At 39.8% G+C, this 20730-nt stretch overlaps 2 protein-coding genes across 4 annotated transcripts in view; both read right to left on the reverse strand.

Annotated features, from left to right (window-relative positions):
- Positions 1-2198, reverse strand: part of LOC117302153 (vigilin-like) — a 30705-nt gene extending 28507 nt beyond the window's left edge. The window contains exon 1 of the mRNA XM_033785957.1: positions 2017-2198. The gene's annotated coding sequence lies outside the window, so the exon portion shown is untranslated. The remainder of the gene's footprint in view (positions 1-2016) is intronic.
- Positions 2199-4830: 2632 nt separating this feature from the next.
- LOC117302735 (putative oxidoreductase YteT) lies at positions 4831-20545 on the reverse strand. Of its 3 annotated transcripts, none has more exons than XM_033786742.1 (13): positions 20509-20545; positions 18582-18743; positions 15656-15740; positions 13166-13239; positions 12514-12573; positions 12209-12373; positions 11203-11333; positions 10788-10842; positions 9509-9601; positions 8419-8547; positions 7719-7820; positions 6451-6624; positions 4831-5448 (listed from the first exon to the last, which is right to left on the reverse strand). In XM_033786742.1, the coding sequence occupies exons 2-13, from the start codon at positions 18696-18698 to the stop codon at positions 5329-5331; spliced, it is 1305 nt and encodes a 434-aa protein (XP_033642633.1). In that variant the 5' UTR covers positions 18699-18743; positions 20509-20545; the 3' UTR covers positions 4831-5328. The 3 variants fall into 3 exon arrangements, with proteins under 3 accessions (XP_033642633.1, XP_033642634.1, XP_033642632.1); XM_033786743.1 differs by lacking the exon at positions 20509-20545 and adding an exon at positions 19871-19978; XM_033786741.1 differs by lacking the exon at positions 20509-20545 and adding an exon at positions 19867-19978.
- Positions 20546-20730: the final 185 nt, after the last annotated feature.

Consider the following 20730-nt stretch of genomic DNA (forward strand, 5'->3'; position numbering starts at 1 on the left):
CAGACTGTGATATAGAGCAGATAATAAATTCAGCACTAACTGAAGCTGTACCACCAGAGATACTGCTATCATCTTCCAATCTTTTCCATTTTCCAAAGAAATCGTCCAGTTTATGTTGCGAGGCCATCTTAAAATTTACACGGATCAATTTAAAACCCAGCGCGCTGTCAACACAAGCATGACAACAGGTGGACGAACGAACGTGTTTACATGCCTACATCCGGGATACGCGATCTGGTACACTATACTTTACACACCCCTTGCACTGTTGTGTGGCGATACTGTTTGTGTGTACAAGTAATGCGTGAAATCCCCGCGAAAAACTCACAACTAGACTTGTAATGCACTCTACGGTCCACCACAGCGACATACATCATGTACATGTACATGGTACCAGCACACGGAATTCCCAGCACACTGTGCGTCTGTATGTCAGACTGTAGACGGTACGCCTTCTACATTGTATGTTCAATAAAAACGTCTGGGCACATTTCACAAAGAAAACTGATGCAAAAGAGGCAAGTTACGTGTGGAACACGTTAGAGGTTTTTATTGCTCGAAATTCCGGGTCAAAAAAATTACAAACTGCATTTAAAATTACAAAACATTACATTTTAGTCTTGTAATGTGATGAATATCGGCAGAACTTTTCATTTTTTATTAATTTTGGGGGAAATTTTGTGGTGGGCGGCAGTCTGTTTTTCAGCTGAAGTGCCGGGTGGAAATCGTCAGTGATGGGCAGGCCCGCCCACCGCCGCTCACCGTGGCTACAACACTGATAATGATAACAGAAAGCTTCCCTTATTAGAGCAATCGCACAACATCGGTAAACAGTATTGTCCAAAGGCCCACACTCTTCGTGTATCACAACTTATATGTAAAACAACAAACCTGTGCAAATTTAGGCTGGAAAATAACGAGAAAACCCACCCTTGTTTCCAAAAGATTCACGGTGTCATGACATGTGTTTTAAATAAATCTGTTTTTCTCGATATCGAGAATTGATACTTGTAATGTTTTCTCAAAAAGTAAAGCATATCACGGAATATTATTTCAAGGGAAGTCTTTCATCATTACCTTCTGTAAACCCTGTAATTTATTTGAAAATCTGTGAACTTTTATTTTTTTTTCTGTCCAGAAAGTGTCCAATGGCTTTAAAATATTATTTTGGGGAGTTGCTCAGGTTCTGTAGTTTTTAACCAGGAAAATATTTTTCGAAATTTATGTTAACCCTATACCATAGCTGTTTACGTTTTACATGCTGAAACTAAGATGAAAATTAATTACTTATTTCTCAAAAACTACAGCACCTCTTCAAGTACTATCCGAAGCTTTCTTCTATCATTATCTTCAAACGGTGTAAGTTTAGTGTATATCTGTGGACATTGTGTTTTGTGTCACACGACACCTCGACTTAGGACCAAGACAAATTGACAGTAGTATGGCCATGACGGGGGCCTCAGCACAGGGCTGCAACAGGGGGGGGGGGGTAGGTTCGGAGTTCGGTTCAACCATCAACTTTTCTTGGCCATCCGTCGAGCTGTCCCGCAGTCGAGTTTATGAATCGTTGAGTTGTCCGAACGGTCGAGTTGTCCGAACCAACATGGGAGAACTTTTCGAATGGCACCACCACTTTTTCACTCATTTTTATATAGGCCTTAAGGAATATCTCATTTTAGGTAAATTAGATACCATATTAATATTTCATATCGAATGAAAAAGTTGTGGCACCATACATTAACATAGGGAAACTTTTTCCGACTGGATTCTCACTGGAATGGAAGGAGGAGAAGCTAGGATATGGAGTCACAGCGGCTACGCCTAATTAATCTACCTATAAACCGTTAGTACTAGCAGTAAAGTCATAAGTATTCAATCAAGTCTCTATCTTCATCCATGGGATGGGCAACTTGAAGGCCCTCCCCTCCCCGACTTGTTGTAAAATGTGAGGCTACATACGTACACGTCGTACGGACATTTTGGTAATATTTGACAAGAATTTTAATGTTTACTTACACAAGTGGATGCTGTCTTCCGGAAAATCCGTCCAAAAATTAAACTTTACGTCGCTTTCGCTCCACTGTGTCTGTTTTTACAGTCCACGGCGGAGTAAAATTGTGAAAATATTGTCTGAAATAGTTTTGATAACCGCTTGTCGCAGTTACTCCGGAAAGAGTCTAAAGATGCACACCCACACGTACACATGTGTACCTGCGCGCATTACCACGTAGGTCAATTTCTGATTTTTCTGTACGTGGCAAGAAAAATATCACTCCGCTTCATCGTCAACATCTTACGATCTCACTGATTGGTTAAACTCACAATCAAACAAAATATGGTCGAATCAAAACAGCCAATTTATTGAACTTTGTAAAGATTAAAAACCCAGTATTTATCTTTATAACATACATCATACCGTTTGTATCAGGGTTTGTATCATAACTATGAATGTAATATCATCCTTGGTATTCGTATGTCAAAATGTGGCTTGAATTGCCCCCTCTCATACCTCCATGCATACATACTCGCTCAGCAACCACACAGGTGAGCTGATGACAGGCGTACACGTGGTAGCCTGAGCCAAATAATTAGCGCGGGGGGCACTGTGTCGTTCATTCGTTGCTCTTTTCGCACTATGTAACATCTACATGGCTATTTCATTTGCAGTCTTTTGAGACTTTGCGTAAAAATGTCTGGATGAACTGTCGGCTCACACGCGAGTGTTATCAGGGGGCGTGTGTCGTACTCCCTTCTATGGTCGAGTCGTACACGGACGTCGGACGGCGACTACCCGAACACGAAACAAATTCCTGATGAAACTCTCTGCACTCGACTGTCCGAGGAGCAGCATGCAGCATGCAAAAAACGGCTGTCAGTGTCAGCATGGAGCAATAAATTATTCCTCCATGGTATCATGGTGTCAGTCAGAAACAGTTTGTGTCATAGCTAATTTCTACCTCCATGATTTGATGAACATGATGACAAGTAGTCTTTAAAATGTTTTCAACATTAATTATTTGATTGGTAAAGGTTGTTTTAATTTTTAAAAGAATTCAAAAACATTATTTGTAAATCCCATCTTAAAACCAAACGTTACAGAGCCCCCACCCGTAATCGGCGCGTAAAATCCGGAGGTTGCCGAGGTTCAAAACAGCCTTTACAATTTATTTTCGCTCAACCCCAGATAAATACGGTCATTACTACTCTTTTGAACGGTGTTCTCGGCTGACGATGAAGAATTTGCTATGAGGATAATTGTAATTGGAATGATTGATAATTGGCTTGGGGTGGGGGGGGGGGGGGGTCACCTGCAATGGATATTTTGGTATTTGGGAAAACCCGTGTTACTTGTCGCTTCAGTTGAAACACTGTGACAGTCAATTCCAAAGGCGGTATTTTCAATAAAACTTCAAAAGGCATTATTTAGCAATGCGATATCAGAATCAATATGCAGTTATGGGGAGTGGTTTTTGCAAAAACTAAGCTGTTGCGATTTGAATTCTCAAATCGCACCTGACCAGGAGCTTTTAATATTCGCCACGTTTGCCGAAACCGGTTAACATATTGTAGCAACGGGGAAACATAGGTCTAGGTTTTCCAAGCCAACTTCTGTAAAGTAATTCAATTAACACACGTTCAAAACTCATCGTTTCCCGAAATCCACTGTAACTATGGGTGTGTTTTTAGCTCTGCACCGATTTCGTTTTCGTCTGAATATTCGTTTATTCCTAGATTCGTTTAAGACATTATATTTCATTTATTTTTAGGCATTCAAGACTGCACTTTTACGTTGTACATATCATATCATGGAGGTAGAAATAGAAATATTTCTACCTACATGGTCATATTATTTAGGTCTACACTTATCATTTTGGTGCTGCCTTTTACGAAATTGGATGCGGCCAATTAAATTGAATAACTTGATCAGTGAATGCTAAAACCCCTGTTGACTGTTGATTCAACAGAGCGTTCATTTTCGTGTTAAAATTGCTTGATTTTGTTTCAATTTGGCCGGGAAACGGTTGCCTAGTAGGCCTATAGTTAATCTGTTTATCGAATGTCTTTATCGTTGGCCTACTTGTTAACTGAATTCTCATTTAGCGAAATTGTTGTCTCTTTACGTAACTGAAAACAATGGAATGATGAATCTGCATCACAAAAGAGAATGACAAATTGAACACAGTGCTTAAGGGAATTTACATGCCTCAAAATGAAATTGAATGCCCAAATTCTGAATTTGAAGTGCAGTCAACGACTGCTCATTTGCCGAATTTGACCAAAAAGACAACCTCGTACTGTACAAGAATTTCAAGCAGTTAGAGAATTTCAAGCAGAAAATACAATTATGAGATGTTTTATTAACAATTGTGTACCTGATCAGATTAAAAAAATTAACAGTGGTATACTTGCAACATGTTTTCAACATTGTGACTTAAAGATTAAAAACTATGTGAATGGAATGGAACGGGAAATGAATTAGACACATGGTGAACATAGCATAAGGTTTATTTATATACAGTCTTATCGAAATATTTGGATTTAAATAGTTGTTATACAATTTTGCAATAAAAATATTGACATAAAACCAACTTGTAGTTTAAGGGCAATCACTTGCTGACAGAGCATAGCAAATAAATGGACAACAATCAAGGCATAGTTGAAACAGTCATTAAACAGTCATCATTTCTTAATTTTACAAATAACATCATAACATCCCCTTTATCTGCTATCACAGAATTTGCAAAACTTCATTTACAGTAATAAATTTAAAGTCAGTGACAAACCAAAGTCTATGCCTTAATGATAAAGTAGAATGCGCTCCCCCCCCCCCCCCCCCCCCCCGCACCAGTTATGTCACTGCCAGGAATGTCAGAAGTTTCAAATTCCATACCTATGTTTCATGTGAAGGAAAATAAAGCCAGTTGTTGATGTTTTAGAACCATTACTTGACAAGAACCAACAACCTTTGCCAGTTGGGGCAGATGTAGGCTAACCCAGTTTCTCTACTGGGTCAGTCCTTGGTCAATAAGTTGAATCATGTGTGTACACGGGACTTCATGTAGATTTAAGTGTGCATTTACATGCTCCCATATCTTTATATTTGTATATATCTGTAAACTGTAACCTTATTTGTGTTGTCTATTGTTGTAAAACCAAATATATATTGATAACTTACCATGCATTGCCTCAAATCATATACTGTCTAGTGTCTATTGATGTTATGCCTTTCTTGTATGTAATGTAGTAGTCTTTTTTACACTGGGAAGACACATTTCATTTGTTATTATTATGACAATAAATATTTATAATTTTAATCTTTAATCTTAATCAATGGTCATCCAATGAAATCACACACGATTCTCGTCTTGCCTTCTCTGCCTGGAAGACCAACAAGTGACTGGTCAGTATTTCTTCTGGAGAAGTAGATATGATAGAAGGGTCTTTCCTCTGGAAAATAGAAAAGGATGTAAAATGAAACCAAGGTGTAGCTCTGTACAGAGTGCAGTTTCATCTTTCTATTACTGATCCTAGTCCAATAATTCTTAAACAATGGCTATTTATTTGTCTTTAGTTTGGGCACACAAGAATGCAACACAAAATCAACTTCGCAAGTATTGTCAACTTCTGCCAAACTGTAATGTTCAATCTAGTAAAAATAATCCTCATAATAGTATACATATAATGCCAATATCTGTTGATTGTGTCACTCGGGACCATTAACCGTATTCTTAGAACATCTCAGCTCCATTGGGAATATACTGCATGTGGTGTCAAGTATTTAGTGCATCAAACTAAAGCAATCATAAGAGCCATTTCCGCCATCATCCAGAGGTACCCATTTGACCCTGGGTGAAGCATTGAAGCATTACAGTTCCTTGCTCAATGAAACAATTGTCATGACTAAGTATCGAAAACACACCCTGATGACTGAGGCACCTGAGCATAAATTTGAAGCACTAGATCAATTGACTATGACTCACTGTGAAAAACAACACAAAATTTTCTTGATGACCTTAAGCATCAATAGAAATTGCACTGTAAACCTAAACGCAATCTGCAAGAAAATCCTGATGTGTGAATACAATACAAGATGGGTAACTCAAGAGTGTTGTGACACTCTAGTATAGCGTTATGCTCAAATAAACACACTGTGGAGTTAATTTCTGTTTGCAATTATTTTTTATGTTGATCACAATCTTGCCACAACAGGTTTCTTGTTGCAATAGTCAAAACTCACACTGTCAGCCACAATGTACCTCTTTCATAATATACCAACAAATGTTAATCGATGTTTTCTGTAATTCATTTATATTTGTGTGAATAAATCAGAATAAAGATTAAAAAGAAGTCCTTTGTATGTCTTGAAGACTTTGACTGTAGTACAAAAGATTTGGATCCAAATCCAACTTGTATAAACAAAAAGTTTATAGAGATGGAGTATTGACCTACCGCTACAGCTTCAACAAAGTTATCCATTAGAAGATAATCTGCAATAGCATGACTGGACAAGCTTTTCTGAACTTCAGATAACACAATAGGAGTCTCCACTTGAACCTCCACTGTCTGTTGCCTCAGGAAATCATAGAGTTGAAGTTGACCATCAGCATTTAGATTCAATTCACCCTATCCAGAAATACAGCAATGTTAAAACATGGTACATTCATCTCCACTGTCGTCACTATCTTGTAAGCAAATTCTTTATATTCAAATTCTAGCTAAATCTAAAAATCATAAATCTCAGCCTATTGGTTGTATAATTATGTTTTTTCTTAAACTCAAAGCAAGTGAACATTCCAACAATTTGTTGTGCGTTTATATCACCAAATAATGTCACAAAGCGTTTTTAATACAAACTGTCATTTATTTGACCATTTCGGGACAGACGCTGCGTTTAGATGCACAAATTTAAGCACACAATTTGGGACCATGACAACATGCATTTGACTTTGTGAGAATTTGGATGACAAGGCAACTATCTCAATCTATGTGGGGTGAGTTCAACAGTGGATGACTCATTTACTCGCTGAGGAGGCTCATTATGTAGCTGACCATGCACACACTATGGAGGATGGTTCATGTATACACTATGGGTGTCATAGACCTTATGCACATGACATCATTTCAGTAGGGCGCCCTCACCCAGAGGTTAAAAGGAGGTTGTTCATTGGTCAATCCTGTGCGCCGCACGTACAAATCTGTATGTTTCAATTGTTTCGTCACTGTTTTACCTCTAAGAATGGCATCATACAATGCATAAGGTCTCTAAAGAGGCACAAACATGAATGAGAGGTGCTGGAAGCAAAGACCAAACTCTTTCTTTACCTTGGAAATTTGTGTGCCATGGGTGATTACCAGATGGCTTATGGCCTGGGTGATAGCCAAATTACGCCAAACTAAGATGGCTTTCATGCAAACTTTCTCCAATGAAACTGTACATCCGAGTCAGTGCCAAAGACAGCCATGTTTGTCTTCATTTATAGTCATAGTTTCAGGGTTTCTTTAACAAAACATTAAACAGTTCAGTTCCTCCCTCCAATGTACAGTGTATATAATGTTCAATTTGTCTGGTCTTCACTTTTATTGCACCACAGCACATCATCCCGGTTTAGCTTTTACCAGCTGTAAAGGGATTACTTCATCAAGTATGTACAGCCTTCATAATGTCTCATTTTTTTCACAAAATTATAATCACGGATTATTTACAATCTTGTTAGTACCTTAGTTCCAAAGACTCTTACGACTCTCTGGCATAAACTCTCTGTGAAGGCAACCATTGTGAGTGTAGCTGTTTGACCTCCACTGAAACTCAGATTTACAACCTTCAATATAAACAAATACAATAATCATTCAATGGTAAATGCAAAAAATAAATATATACATAAATATAATAACAATAAGCCATCCTCGATGTAGTGGCAGATGTTCTCCACAGATAAACGAAGTCATTAGGGTTAAAAGTGGCTGCATTGATGACTCAAAAGTCTGATCTGTGAGCCACATACTCGCAAGCAGTTGTCACAGGTTGTATTGTAGTTATAGGGAGGGTTAAATGGACCATGAAAGGAGATGTTTTCACGTTCCCTCTCCTTTCTTAGCTGTCGCTTGGCAGTTGCCTGAGCTAGACGACATATTTCAATATAAGCAGTGCCTCTATTATACGTGAGGCTAGAAATGAACAGAAAAATTGACCTAGTTAAATGAAGCCAAATCTTCTGAGTGGTATCTTGCACCTCAATGGACCCTGCTTAAATCCAGGTTGGTTATGTTTCAATCCCTACCTGTTTTCATCTCACATCTAACAACTTAAACTTCTTCATCATCTTCTCCACACATGTATCTTCAGGCTTAAGGGGTACCAGCTAGTCACTTTTGTGGATTTCTTTATTTCATTACCAGAAAGACAAATAAGTTACGTACCTGATTATCACATACATCATTATCACTATCATATACACAGCGTCCATATGGGCCATGCTGTAGAGAGTCAGTAATTGACTTGACTGATGGTGTATCACAAATAACAGATACTGGCCAGCCAGAAATCCCCTATCAAATAAACCACACAACAATCATTAGCTACAGGTCAACAAGATATTTACCATTTAAGTTTTCATAAAGGACCATTCATAATTACCTACAAATGTGGAGTGGTGGGTCAAAGAAAATAACTGAAGATCTAAATTGAGTTTTTAAATGTTAAAAAACAATTTAAAAAACATAATAGACAAATGTGTAATATTGAATCCTAGGTGCCATCATGTTGTCAGTTAACCTTGTTTCCATACTCCACCTTGTTCAAACTGTAGATCTAGAATTGCAAGTAACCATTCAAGTGCATAGGGACAAGGTTGATTTACTAGACTTGATGTCAAGTCAGTTTTTGGTAGGGTTACATTGGTCATAGCTACACTCACTTGAGAGTGCTTAATGCTATTTTTGACTTCCTGCACATCATGTACAAGTTTCTGTGAGATCTGCACTATTTAAGATGCAGCAAAACCCAATAGAACATTTAGCCCATAGATTCTTGCAGAGTGTAAGAAAGGTTCAAATTGATCTTAAAAGTTCTTAAATTTCTTTTGGGAGTTTGTTTGTATGGATGTATTTTGATAGTAGCCCTAAATGGTAATGAAAAAATGCAAACAGTTTCAATATTTTATGTCACTTTCTTGATGCAGACAAATCTAAATCTGAAAAAACTAAACATCTGGTCCCTTTTTTAGAATAAATGAAGTCATACTGTATGATGTTGAGTCTTCTGTACCATGTATGTTTACGTACATGTACATGGTACAGAAGACACAACACAGAATGACTTCATTTATTCAACGCAAACTTTATTACACTAGTCAGTTCCCCATACCAGAAAATCAGAATGGGCAACCATGGGTAACCGGCATAACTTAGAAGTGGAACCAGTACAGCCCAGCTTAAACCAAATCCCCCTCTATTAAATTTGTCTTTGTTTAATGCAAAATTAATTATAATAATGTTTTCAATCTCCTACCCTTTTGTGCATGTCCAGGTATATTTTCTTGGCAGAGTAGCAGCAGTCTTGTTCAATCTTACAGTCAAGACACCTTGAAGATGCTCCATTGGGCTACAACAACATCAAGTCAAAACAACACAGTCATTACTTTACGGATATGACACATTGCCCTAGTTGGAGGTACTTGGAGGTATTCCCAATGGACTTAAAATTGCTAACTTACCAATATTAAGTCCAAGTGCGAACACTCGGTAACTTACCGGGCTGGTAAGTTACCGCCACGGAGCCGTTAACTTAACAGACCAATTTGAGCCGTGGTAACTTAACCCCAAAAATCATTTCAAAATTTACCCAGTCAGTTTCCCTTGTGGTTTATACTGGTAACTTAACAATGTTAACTTAACAGGGACAAGAAGTTCAATGCGAACGCCCCACTCCGGTACTTAACAAAACTGTCACATGACTTACTTCTAAAAGGTCTGATGATGTTCGAACTACTGCGTGCAATACGGCTGCTCAAAAAATTTCAGGTTAAAAGCATAGCTGCGTTTTCATTGTGTACGCAGCATGCGGAGCCCAAGTCTGAGCCGGAGCCCAAGCCAAGGTTTGAGAAAGGCCCCTATTAAGTTACTGGGGACAAATTAATCCAAGTGCGAACAACTGTTTACTTACCAGGCCAGTAAGATAACTTACCGGGCCGATAAGTTACTAGACCCAAAAGTCCAATGCGAACGCAGCTTTACACCTCACCCTTTCCATCAACCCTTGAGTATTTATATTACTATTATAATAGTGCGTGGAATGGCAATACAGTGAATGTGATATACACAGTAAAATAAAATAATCATTGCTTATAATACTTTATTTCATTGCAATAAACAGCTTGAAGGCACTGGACCCTATTGGTAATTACTCAAAATAATTGTTAGCTAAAAAACTTATTTGGTAATGAGTAATGGAGAGCTGTTGTTAGTATAAAACATTTTGAGAAGCGGCTCCCTTTGAAGTAATGTAGTTTTTGAAAAGAAGTAATTTATTTAAATAAAATATTTTAATTGAACATGAGACCTCAGCTAAGGTCTTGAATTCAAAAAGCATCTGAAAGTAACCAAGTTGTGTTACAAGGGTGTGTGTTCTTCAAGTATTATCTCACAACTTTGACAACATTAAGTCCACATTTTTACAGGTTATTCTACGCATTATGTTGACATACACCAAGTGAGAATACCGGTCTTGACAATTAACAATAGTGTCCAGTACGTTTAAAAATGGCAAGTTATGAAGGTAACTTACTTACTTTGTTTTCCTTTCTGAAGTGGCTTAGAGATCCAAAAGATGACACCTTTGTGCATCTGCCAGGAAGTGTCATCAAAATAGGAAAAAATGCATGTAAATGTGTGTGATAAAAAGATAGATGAAGTACAATTGTTGAGTTAATTGATAACAGAGGTGAGAATCAATAATGACAAAAAGGTCTGAAACTAAAGGGTTAAAATTTCAGGATTTTTTTATATTTTTTTATATATTTTTTTATGCGAGTCGCCTGACACAAAATGCCTGAAGGCCACCTCAAGGTGTGGGCAACAATTATTTTTTTCCAGAGGCCATTGCCACAATTCCACTATTATGAGTTCTATAACCAATCAAAGGAAAGTTTCCTGACCATATCATGGTGGTAATAAAGACATCAAATGAATGAGTTATTGACTAACCTATATTTGTTCATCCACCATGATAAAAGGTCCACATCATGACAACATTTAGCAAGAAGAGAAAATGTGGATTTCTCCTCACAGCACCAATTACCACGAACAAAGGAATGGGCAAAGTGCCAATACCCAACCTGTTGGGAGGATTAGAGAAACGGACAAATTGTTGTTCACTAAGTATTGACTGTAATTCAGTTTCAGTTTTAGTTTTTATTTCCACTCAATCATTTCAGATGACAAGATATAACATAGAGTAGTAAAGATACACAATAGATTAAGTGGTGGAGGACTCCCAAAAGCAAGCTTGTAGGGTGGAGTCCCCCAGGAATGTGGAGTCCCCCAGGGATGTGAGTAAATACAAATGTAACTAGCAATTACATAAATTATCTTCAAGTATGCACTAATCCTCAATCAGATTCGCAGAATGGAGTGGTGATAAAAACCTATATTGCGCGGCTAATATCACTACCATGCATATTGTGTTCTATGTCACGCGCCAAGTTTGCTTGAAGATAAATACGTTATCACACGCGCGTTCGTGGAAATACGGAAAATATAGCGCGTCTGCGTCCCATATACAACTCGGCCTTTGGCCTCGTTGGATATGGGACGCAGAAGCACTATATTTTTCCGTATTCCACTCGTGCTTGTGTGATAACTTATGATATCAATCATCAGCAGAAGCTGTTAACATACACAACTTTCTCCTTGATTCACTCCTTTATTAGTTGTAACATGGTTGGTTGTAATAGTTACTCTTTACTATGAGAAGCTTCACCAGCTAAACAGACAAATATTACCGGTATTCAAACAGTTTGAATAAACAAAATCACTCACTTTAAAGGGTACCGACATGACTGTGGACATGCCAGACTTTTTGGGCTCCTCAACTGTTAATATTTATAAATCAGTTTAAAAGTAGAATATGAAACTTTGCATGGTTGGAATGCATTAAATAAAGAGGACCATAAATCAATTTGTAGTTATTACAAACCAAAAGTAGACTCACCTGCTCAATGTGCTGAATATTAATGACCTCTCCAACTGCTCCACTGTCAATCATTTCCTTTATCTTACGCATTGGAGGATAATGGCGTAGCACATGACATACTGATAACATGACACCATTATGCAGACAAGCCTCTGTAATGTCACGACAACCCTGCTCTGTAGTCTAGACAATGATGGGATAAAACCAGAGAAGTTTGTAAGCCCTCACTTCACCAATATATTTGAATACGATGCCCTAAAGTTATCATTAAAACTTTAAGTATCCAAGTATCGGATGACAACTTATGCATGAATTGTACTTACAGCCATTGGTTTCTCTAGTAAGATATGGTAGCCTTCATTTGCAAAAGCCACTGCAATATCCTGTAAACACAAAAAGGTTTGCAAAACAAATCTCAAGTAAATGCCATGTAAGTCTGTTTACTAAGTACTATCCCATTTTCAACTTGTCACTTCCTGAAAGTGTTTTGACTCGTCCACCACTTTTTTCCCGCACGCATTTGGGAAGCAGGCAACAAGGAAAGTCAAGCTCTGGGTGACTTCACAGAAATAGCAATATGCTTTGTTGAATTAGAGGAGTGCATCCAGTTTGGATCATTTTCCAGGCCATGAATGAAACAGTGCTATTTAAATACCAGACTATTTTGGTATTTAAATATCAGGTCTTTTTCATGCAAGTCATGCGAGCTACACGTACAGGATGGTTCTCAAAAGTACTGCTTTTCATATTAACTGTGAATAAAAACAATTATTGCAGTGCAGTGTTACATTGTGTATGCATTGGCTCCGTGCATTAAAGCACCACTCTCAAGGTTGGCACTATTTACATGCTCAATTGTGTGATTTGACTCTTATGGAATACATATAGCTGCATCTATACAGATTCATGTGTACACATGCTTCTACTGCTCCATCCAGCTCAGAATTGATACATATGATAGAATAGTTTCCTTACCCTGTGAAACTTGTCAGGGGTTGTGATTATCACAGCATCAGCAAACTTCCCATAGGAAATCACCTTAGACCAATCTGAAATATCAAATGAACCAATTATTGCATTGATAAAACTGTTACTAACAATAATCTAATGATATTTTATTATTGTGCGACCCTGTTCAAGAACTTTGACCTGTTGTTTACAAATATGGCATAAAGAATGGACAGGCAACCACTAACATTTCCCTCAATGGGAGGAAAGTCTAAGTGTTCCGAGATTCCAGCATACCATGGAAGACTTTTGGCTGTGGTTCTGCGAATCAGGGCGAGTGCCTACTAAATTAAATCCAATGACATCAACCTCATCAAATCCTAAACTACTTTTGAGCATCTTTGCAATGTTGTATTCCCTTGCAAAGTGAAGGGTTTCATATGGCAATGATATTTTACTCAAGAAGCTCCACAAATGTTTGGATAATATTACCACAGGTCGGCATGGAAAAGTTTTTAAAAGACAAACGTGAAGTGGTTAATACACACTTTGTTTCTAAATTTCCATCAAAATGTTTCCGCCAAATATTGAAAAAGTAATGTGATCGCACTTGAGTCAATAGAATTGTTGTTGCTGATTGATCATGGGTGAATTGAGCATGTTTTTTTCGGCATGATGTTTGTGCAAAAACATTTCTTAGTTATAGTGATTCTGATGGCTCAAGAAGATAAAGGTGATGGCAATCAACTCAGTGGACAGACCATCAAGACACGAAATGGCGCTCCCTAGATGTCATTGGGAGAGTTTAAATACCTGGGCGCCCTCATAGAATTAACTGAGAGCGAGATAAGAGTGAGGAGAGCCCTGACATGGTAGACCCTACATGGCATGAGATGAGTGTGGAGAGCTGGTCTCAACGATGACCAAGAGATGTCTGTTCATTGCTACAGTTGAGTCTGTACTACGTACTGTATAGAGCCGAGACATGGATTCTGACAGCCAATCAAGAAGGCGCACTAGACGGAGTCTATACATGAATGCTACGAAGGCCCTTGATGTGCACTGGAAAGACCAAATGCCCAACTCCCAGCTCTACGCTGCCTTACAAAGACTATCTGTCAAGATCAGGGAACGAAAGGATGAGGCTTGCTGGCCACTGTGTCCGCCATCCAGAGTCAGCTGTGAGCCCCCTAGTTCTCTGGGAACCCATAGATGGAAACAGGAGCAAGGGCAGGAGGAGACTAATAACATTCGTAGATCAGTTGAAGAAGGACGCAAGACAACAAGAAACAACTGAGCGAAGGACACTGATGCTAGACCAGGATGCGTGGAAGACGACCATCAGAGTTTCCCGAGAAGGCGTCGGCTGAAGACACCCTCTCGCTCAACTGATGGCTCCATTGCAGATCAAGCAAATCGGGCTGACCTGCTTCATTCTCAACATTTTAACTTCATTGATCTAGCTGTCAGCTCGAGACTTCTGAAAGACTGCATGTGTGATGTTTGAGATAAGGAAACAAATGTCTCATTTGATAGGTCTGTATATCTATACACAGTATTAAGCAATCATAATGATTAAGACTGCTCTGTGGGATTAGTTTTAATTTAGGGCTCAATGTATAATAAGTTGACTGAATATGGACATAATTCACGCACAGAAGACAATAGTGAATTGGTCAGTAACTACTTTCATTCATTGAGTAGAGTGAGCAATAATTCCTATTGGTGGAGAGTGCGTCACGTGGGCGTGTATAAACCTTTGTTTATGACCAATAAAAAGTGTTGAAACAGGGGCGTGACTCGCGAGCTTGCACCTGTGCTTATGAGACAGTTTCTTCATTCCTATTGGTCGAGAGCAACGGCCGAGACAGTTGTGCCACATCACGCACTTCGTGCGACGTGCACAGCATTCCCTTATAAGGAGTTGTTTACCCTAGGGCCTTACCATTTCATAGCTGGAGGGGTGTTGTGTTGAAAGAAATCATTGAACAATTATAAGTTTTACATTTATTTTACTTTTTGACCAAAATGGTTGATGTTTTTTGACCGAAAATGTATTTATGAATGGGAATTAAAGTGTGTTGAATCGGTTTTCAACTAGTGGTTTAAACCCGCTGAGGCCTGGTTCTTGATAATTTACCTCAACTTCGTCTCGGTAAAATTATCAACACATTGATTCCCTTGTTAAATTACCTCAGTCAAATAAAAGTAGATATTAATCATTATCTTCAAGTACGCGCTAATCCTCCAATCAGATTCGCAGAATGGAGTGGTGATAAAAACCTATATTGCACAGGTAATATCACTACCATGCATATTGTGTGTTCTATGTCATGCACCAAGTTTGCTTGGAGATAAGTACGTTATCACACGCGCGCTCATGGAAATACGGAAAATATAGCGCTTCTGCGCCCCATATCCAACTCGACCTTCGGCCTCGTTGGATATGGGACGCAGAAGGGCTATATTTTTCCGTATTCCACTCGTGCTTGTGTGGTAACTTATAATATGTCTCACCATCAAACACTTTATCTTCTGGAATATTGTGAAGTTTCTGCAGATGATTCCGAGAGAACTCTTTAGGATCTGCAACTCCTACAACCTGAAACCCAAATTATATTAAAATTGTTTTATTTATTAGAATGTTCACTGTTTATCAGTCATCAAGGAGACCAAGAAGTTAGTATTAACAAGGATGTGTAGACGTCATAAAACAATTTTGGGTTGAAATAAAAGGGAGCAGGATTTGAACCTGAGAAATTCGGGTTCACGTGTCAATTATGCTCAACCAAATCTGGCCCGATAACGGCAGTATCGCTATTTTGTCAATTGTTCAGTGGGCGCCAGTGAAATAACTTTACATTTAAAGAAGCAGTTGTTCAGGTGACTCCTAACAATGCTGCTTCCCAGGTTCAGGTGACTCTCTTACAATGCTGCTTCCAAGGTTCAGGTGACTCTCTTACAATGCTGCTTCCCAGGTTCAGGTAACTCCCTTACAATTCTGCTTCCCAGGTTCAGGTGACTCCTTACAATGCTGCTTCCCAGGTTCAGGTGACTCCCTTACAATGCTGCTTCCCAGGTTCAGTGACTCTCTTACAATGCTGCTTCCCAGGTTCAGGTGACTCCTTACAATGCTGCTTCCCAGTTTCAGGTGACTCATTACAATGCTGCTTCCCAGGTTCAGGTGACTCTCTTACAATGCTGCTTCCCAGGTTCAGGTGACTCCTTACAATGCTGCTTCCCAGGTTCAGGTGACTCTCTTACAATGCTGCTTCCCAGGTTCAGGTGACTCCCTTACAATGCTGCTTCCCAGGTTCAGGTGACTCTCTTACAATGCTGCTTCCCAGGTTCAGGTGACTCTCTTACAATGCTGCTTCCCAGGCTCAGGTGACTCCCTTACAATGCTGCTTCCCAGGTTCAGGTGACTCCTTACAATGCTGCTTCCCAGGTTCAGGTGACTCCCTTACAATGCTGCTTCCCAGGTTCAGGTGACTCTCTTACAATGCTGCTTCCCAGGTTCAGGTGACTCCTTACAATGCTGCTTCCCAGTTTCAGGTGACTCATTACAATGCTGCTTCCCAGGTTCAGGTGACTCTCTTACAATGCTGCTTCCCAGGTTCAGGTGACTCCTTACAATGCTGCTTCCCAGGTTCAGGTGACTCCTTACAATGCTGCTTCCCAGCTTCAGGTGACTCCCTTACAATGCTGCTTCCTAGGTTCAGGTGACTCTCTTACAATGCTGCTTCCACGGTTCAGGTGACTCCTTACAATGCTGCTTCCCAGGTTCAGGTGATTCCCTTACAATGCTGCTTCCCAGGTTCAGGTGACTCCTTACAATGCTGCTTCCCAGGTTCAGGTGACTCTCTTACAATGCTGCTTCCCAGGTTCAGGTGTCTCTCTTACAATGCTGCTTCCCAGGTTCAGGTGACTCTCTTACAATGCTGCTTCCCAGGTTCAGGTGACTCCTTACAATGCTGCTTCCCAGGTTCAGGTGACTCCTTACAATGCTGCTTCCCAGGTTCAGGTGACTCCTTACAATGCTGCTTCCCAGGTTCAGGTGACTCCTTACAATGCTGCTTCCACGGTTCAGGTGACTCCTTACAATGCTGCTTCCCAGGTTCAGGTGATTCCCTTACAATGCTGCTTCCCAGGTTCAGGTGATTCCCTTACATTGCTGCTTCCCAGGTTCAGGTGACTCCTTACAATGCTGCTTCCCAGGTTCAGGTGACTCCTTACAATGCTGCTTCCACGGTTCAGGTGACTCCTTACAATGCTGCTTCCCAGGTTCAGGTGATTCCCTTACAATGCTGCTTCCCAGGTTCAGGTGACTCCTTACAATGCTGCTTCCCAGGTTCAGGTGACTCCTTACAATGCTGCTTCCACGGTTCAGGTGACTCCTTACAATGCTGCTTCCCAGGTTCAGGTGATTCCCTTACAATGCTGCTTCCACGGTTCAGGTGACTCCTTACAATGCTGCTTCCCAGGTTCAGGTGACTCCTTACAATGCTGCTTCCCAGGTTCAGGTGACTCCTTACAATGCTGCTTCCCAGGTTCAGGTGACTCCTTACAATGCTGCTTCCCAGGTTCAGGTGATTCCCTTACAATGCTGCTTCCCAGGTTCAGGTGACTCCTTACAATGCTGCTTCCGAAGTTCAGGTAACTCCTATACAAGGCTGCTTCCCAGGTTCAGGTGACTCTCTACAATGCTGCTTCCCAGGTTCAGGTGACTCCCTTACAATGCTGCTTCCCAGGTTCAGGTAACTCCCTTACAATGCTGCTGCCCAGGTTCAGGTGACTCCCTTACAATGCTGCTTCCCAGATTCAGGTGACTCCCACACAATGCTGCTTCCCAGGTTCAGGTAACTCCCTTACAATGCTTTCCAGGTTCAGGTGACTCCCTTACAATGCTGCTTCCCAGGTTCAGGTGACTCCTATACAAGGCTGCTCCCAAGGTTCAGGCGACTCCTTTACAGTGCTGCTTCCCAGGTTCCCAGGTCCCATCCGAAGGATGAGGCAGATGGTAAGTGGCTTGCTAAATGAATACAACAATTACAGGGGTGTCACGACTGGGACTCAAACCTACACTCTGCAGAAACATCAGAGTTTGAATCTGGAGCTTTTAACCGCTAAGCCATGACACACCACAAAAATGGTGGATTAACCCAAACAATTTGAAAAAATGGTAGAGGACTAATTCATGGGTGTGTTCAACACATGCAATGGGGTCAATACATGACTTGTGACAGACGCTCTCAAAGTGAGAGATATTGACAAACAAGAAGACTGCCAACAGGTACATGTATGTAAGACTGCCAACATGTATGTATACTATACATACCTGTTGGCAGTCTTCTTGTTTGTCAATAGGCCTAGATAGCTAGCTCAGCACATAAACCAAGAGTTCAAATTAATATATGATGTTGTTGCTCATTATCCTAATTACCTTCAACCGTTCTGGTAATTCCAATGCATACTGACAATACAGTTGTCCTCTTTCACCAGCTCCAATCACAATGACTGTAACTTGTGTCTCCGCATTCTGCGATCTCACTGAACTCATTGTTGAATTGGTTCAAAAGCTATATGCAGTAGTTCGCAAGTAAAACTGAGTATATAAATAAGGGAAACAAACAAAATGAATTAAAAGGAATGTAGACGATACCTTTGGTTCTAATCAAGTTTAAGTTCAATTGTTTAAATCCTGTATTAGGTAGGCCTAGGTCAATAAAATCACTTGTGAAAATTTCATTTCAAAACCTAGGCCTAGTCTTTTTGAGATATTGCCGATAATCCAGAGCGGTTTATGTCCAGACAATTGGAATACACAATCAGGGAAACGTTTCTGATAGAAACGTTTCTCAGTCAGATTCTAAATGTTTTGGATACAAACTGTCCAGACCATTATTTTCAACTGGTGTTACGTTATTTTTCCTCTCTCTTTTCTCTGGATGTATGTAACCCTTCTTCTTATTTAGAGAAAAAAATCAGTGTAATTTGAGGTAAATTGGTGGCGAGGAGCGGGAAATTATCCTGGCTCTCCATCGCTGTTTGTAAATGCTAATACAGACACCACACCTGAGTCTTCCATTATAAGTCATACTTTCCCAATACAAAGACTGGAATTCACTCCCCTACTTAATCACTAGCCCCACTAAGTTTCGGTGTACACTCATCCTGCTCATATAGGTACGCATAAAATCGACTAGTTTAGGAGTTCCTACCTCCTGACCTATTGAGTGTTGTTCCTATAATGAGCCAATCAATAATAAATAATAACCAAATTTATAAAGCGCCTTTTCCAAAGGATGCAAAGCGCTAGGGATAATGCAACCAAAAACCCAAAAACACATTAGATGGAACAATTAAACAGATGTGTTTTTAAAAGTCCTTTAAACTGTTCTACAGAAGAAGCGTTCCGGATGATATCAATATCAAGATCAGTGAGTGACACATGCAAGTGTTACATTATTATTGACCCGGACACTAAACTGAGTGACACATGACGACACCAATGGTCAGTCAACCATTGCTTCATCCATGGCCCTGAATGGTATGGCTGGTCTCATGTCTAATTTTTAACTCTACTTCCATGGTCGACGTATGTATATTTATATATACACGTTATACACACTTACAACCTGTTATACCATGGTTATACACGCAGGGGGTAGTGACAATGGCCCCCCACCTCTCCACACTCACACCACAGAGCAAGGACCATCACCTACCTACCATAGCTGCAGCTGGCTAAACCGAAAGCGACGTTTTTAAAGGGACACACCGGCTCACCGTTTACGCAATTTAGGGCTGTAGAATCATCAATAATGTTTTTATAGATGGTTGCTGTAAAATAAAATCATCAAAATGTCACGTAATTAGCGAAAAATGATTAAAAACCCAAAAGCGGCAAAAGGCCAGCGTGTACGTGTTTCAAGCCGTTGCAACTGTCAAATCTTCGTGACATTGTCGCACAATGTTGTAAGTAGACTGGTGCTTTGTTTATAGCAACGTTTTACTACGACGCAGCATAAGGATCCAGTCTATCCATAAATTATAAACAAACCAGGCAAATCCTTCGACGGTGGAGGTAGTCGTGCTTCGACGTACATCCAAAGATCGTCACGAAGAACACAAAAAACTAACCCAGAAAATGATGGGACAGTGACAAGTAAATAAAGCATTCCTGGCACAAACTAGGCATACTACTGCAGTGCATAGGCTAGCCCACCTTGTTGACATCACTGTCACCATTATTACAGCCCACCTTCGATACATGTCTTAAACGCTAAGTTTTCAAAGGTCGCAAAATGCGAGGTAGTTTGATTGCAAATTTCTCCCATTTAAAAAAGTCCAATACTACTCCAACATACCTCATTTTATTCCTTACATTTGTGGAATTACTATGACACATCACAGGGCTTAATAAATGATGACTTTGTCCAGATGTGATGATTTGAAAATTGGTCCCAAAAAATGTGTACAAAATTACATTTAACGTGACATGTTCTTAGGCGCCGCCAGGTTTTAATGATTCTACTCTTGTTGGACGTGAGAAGTCAGGGTACCAGGCAAATCTTGCAAGTCATGAATAT

Source organism: Asterias rubens, chromosome 18 (genome assembly GCF_902459465.1).
Source record: "Asterias rubens chromosome 18, eAstRub1.3, whole genome shotgun sequence".
Lineage (NCBI taxonomy): Eukaryota > Metazoa > Echinodermata > Asteroidea > Forcipulatida > Asteriidae > Asterias > Asterias rubens.

Excerpts from the sequence above, each read along its gene's own strand:
- LOC117302735 (XM_033786742.1), bottom strand. The coding sequence starts at position 18,698 with ATGAGTTCAGTGAGATCGCAGAATGCGGAGACACAAGTTACAGTCATT. Across the intron at positions 12,574-13,165 it reads CCCCTGACAAGTTTCACAGG|GATATTGCAGTGGCTTTTGC; the intron begins GTAAGGAAACTA and ends TTGTGTTTACAG. Across the intron at positions 5,449-6,450 it reads ACTTTGTTGAAGCTGTAGCG|AGGAAAGACCCTTCTATCAT; the intron begins GTAGGTCAATAC and ends TCTATTTTCCAG.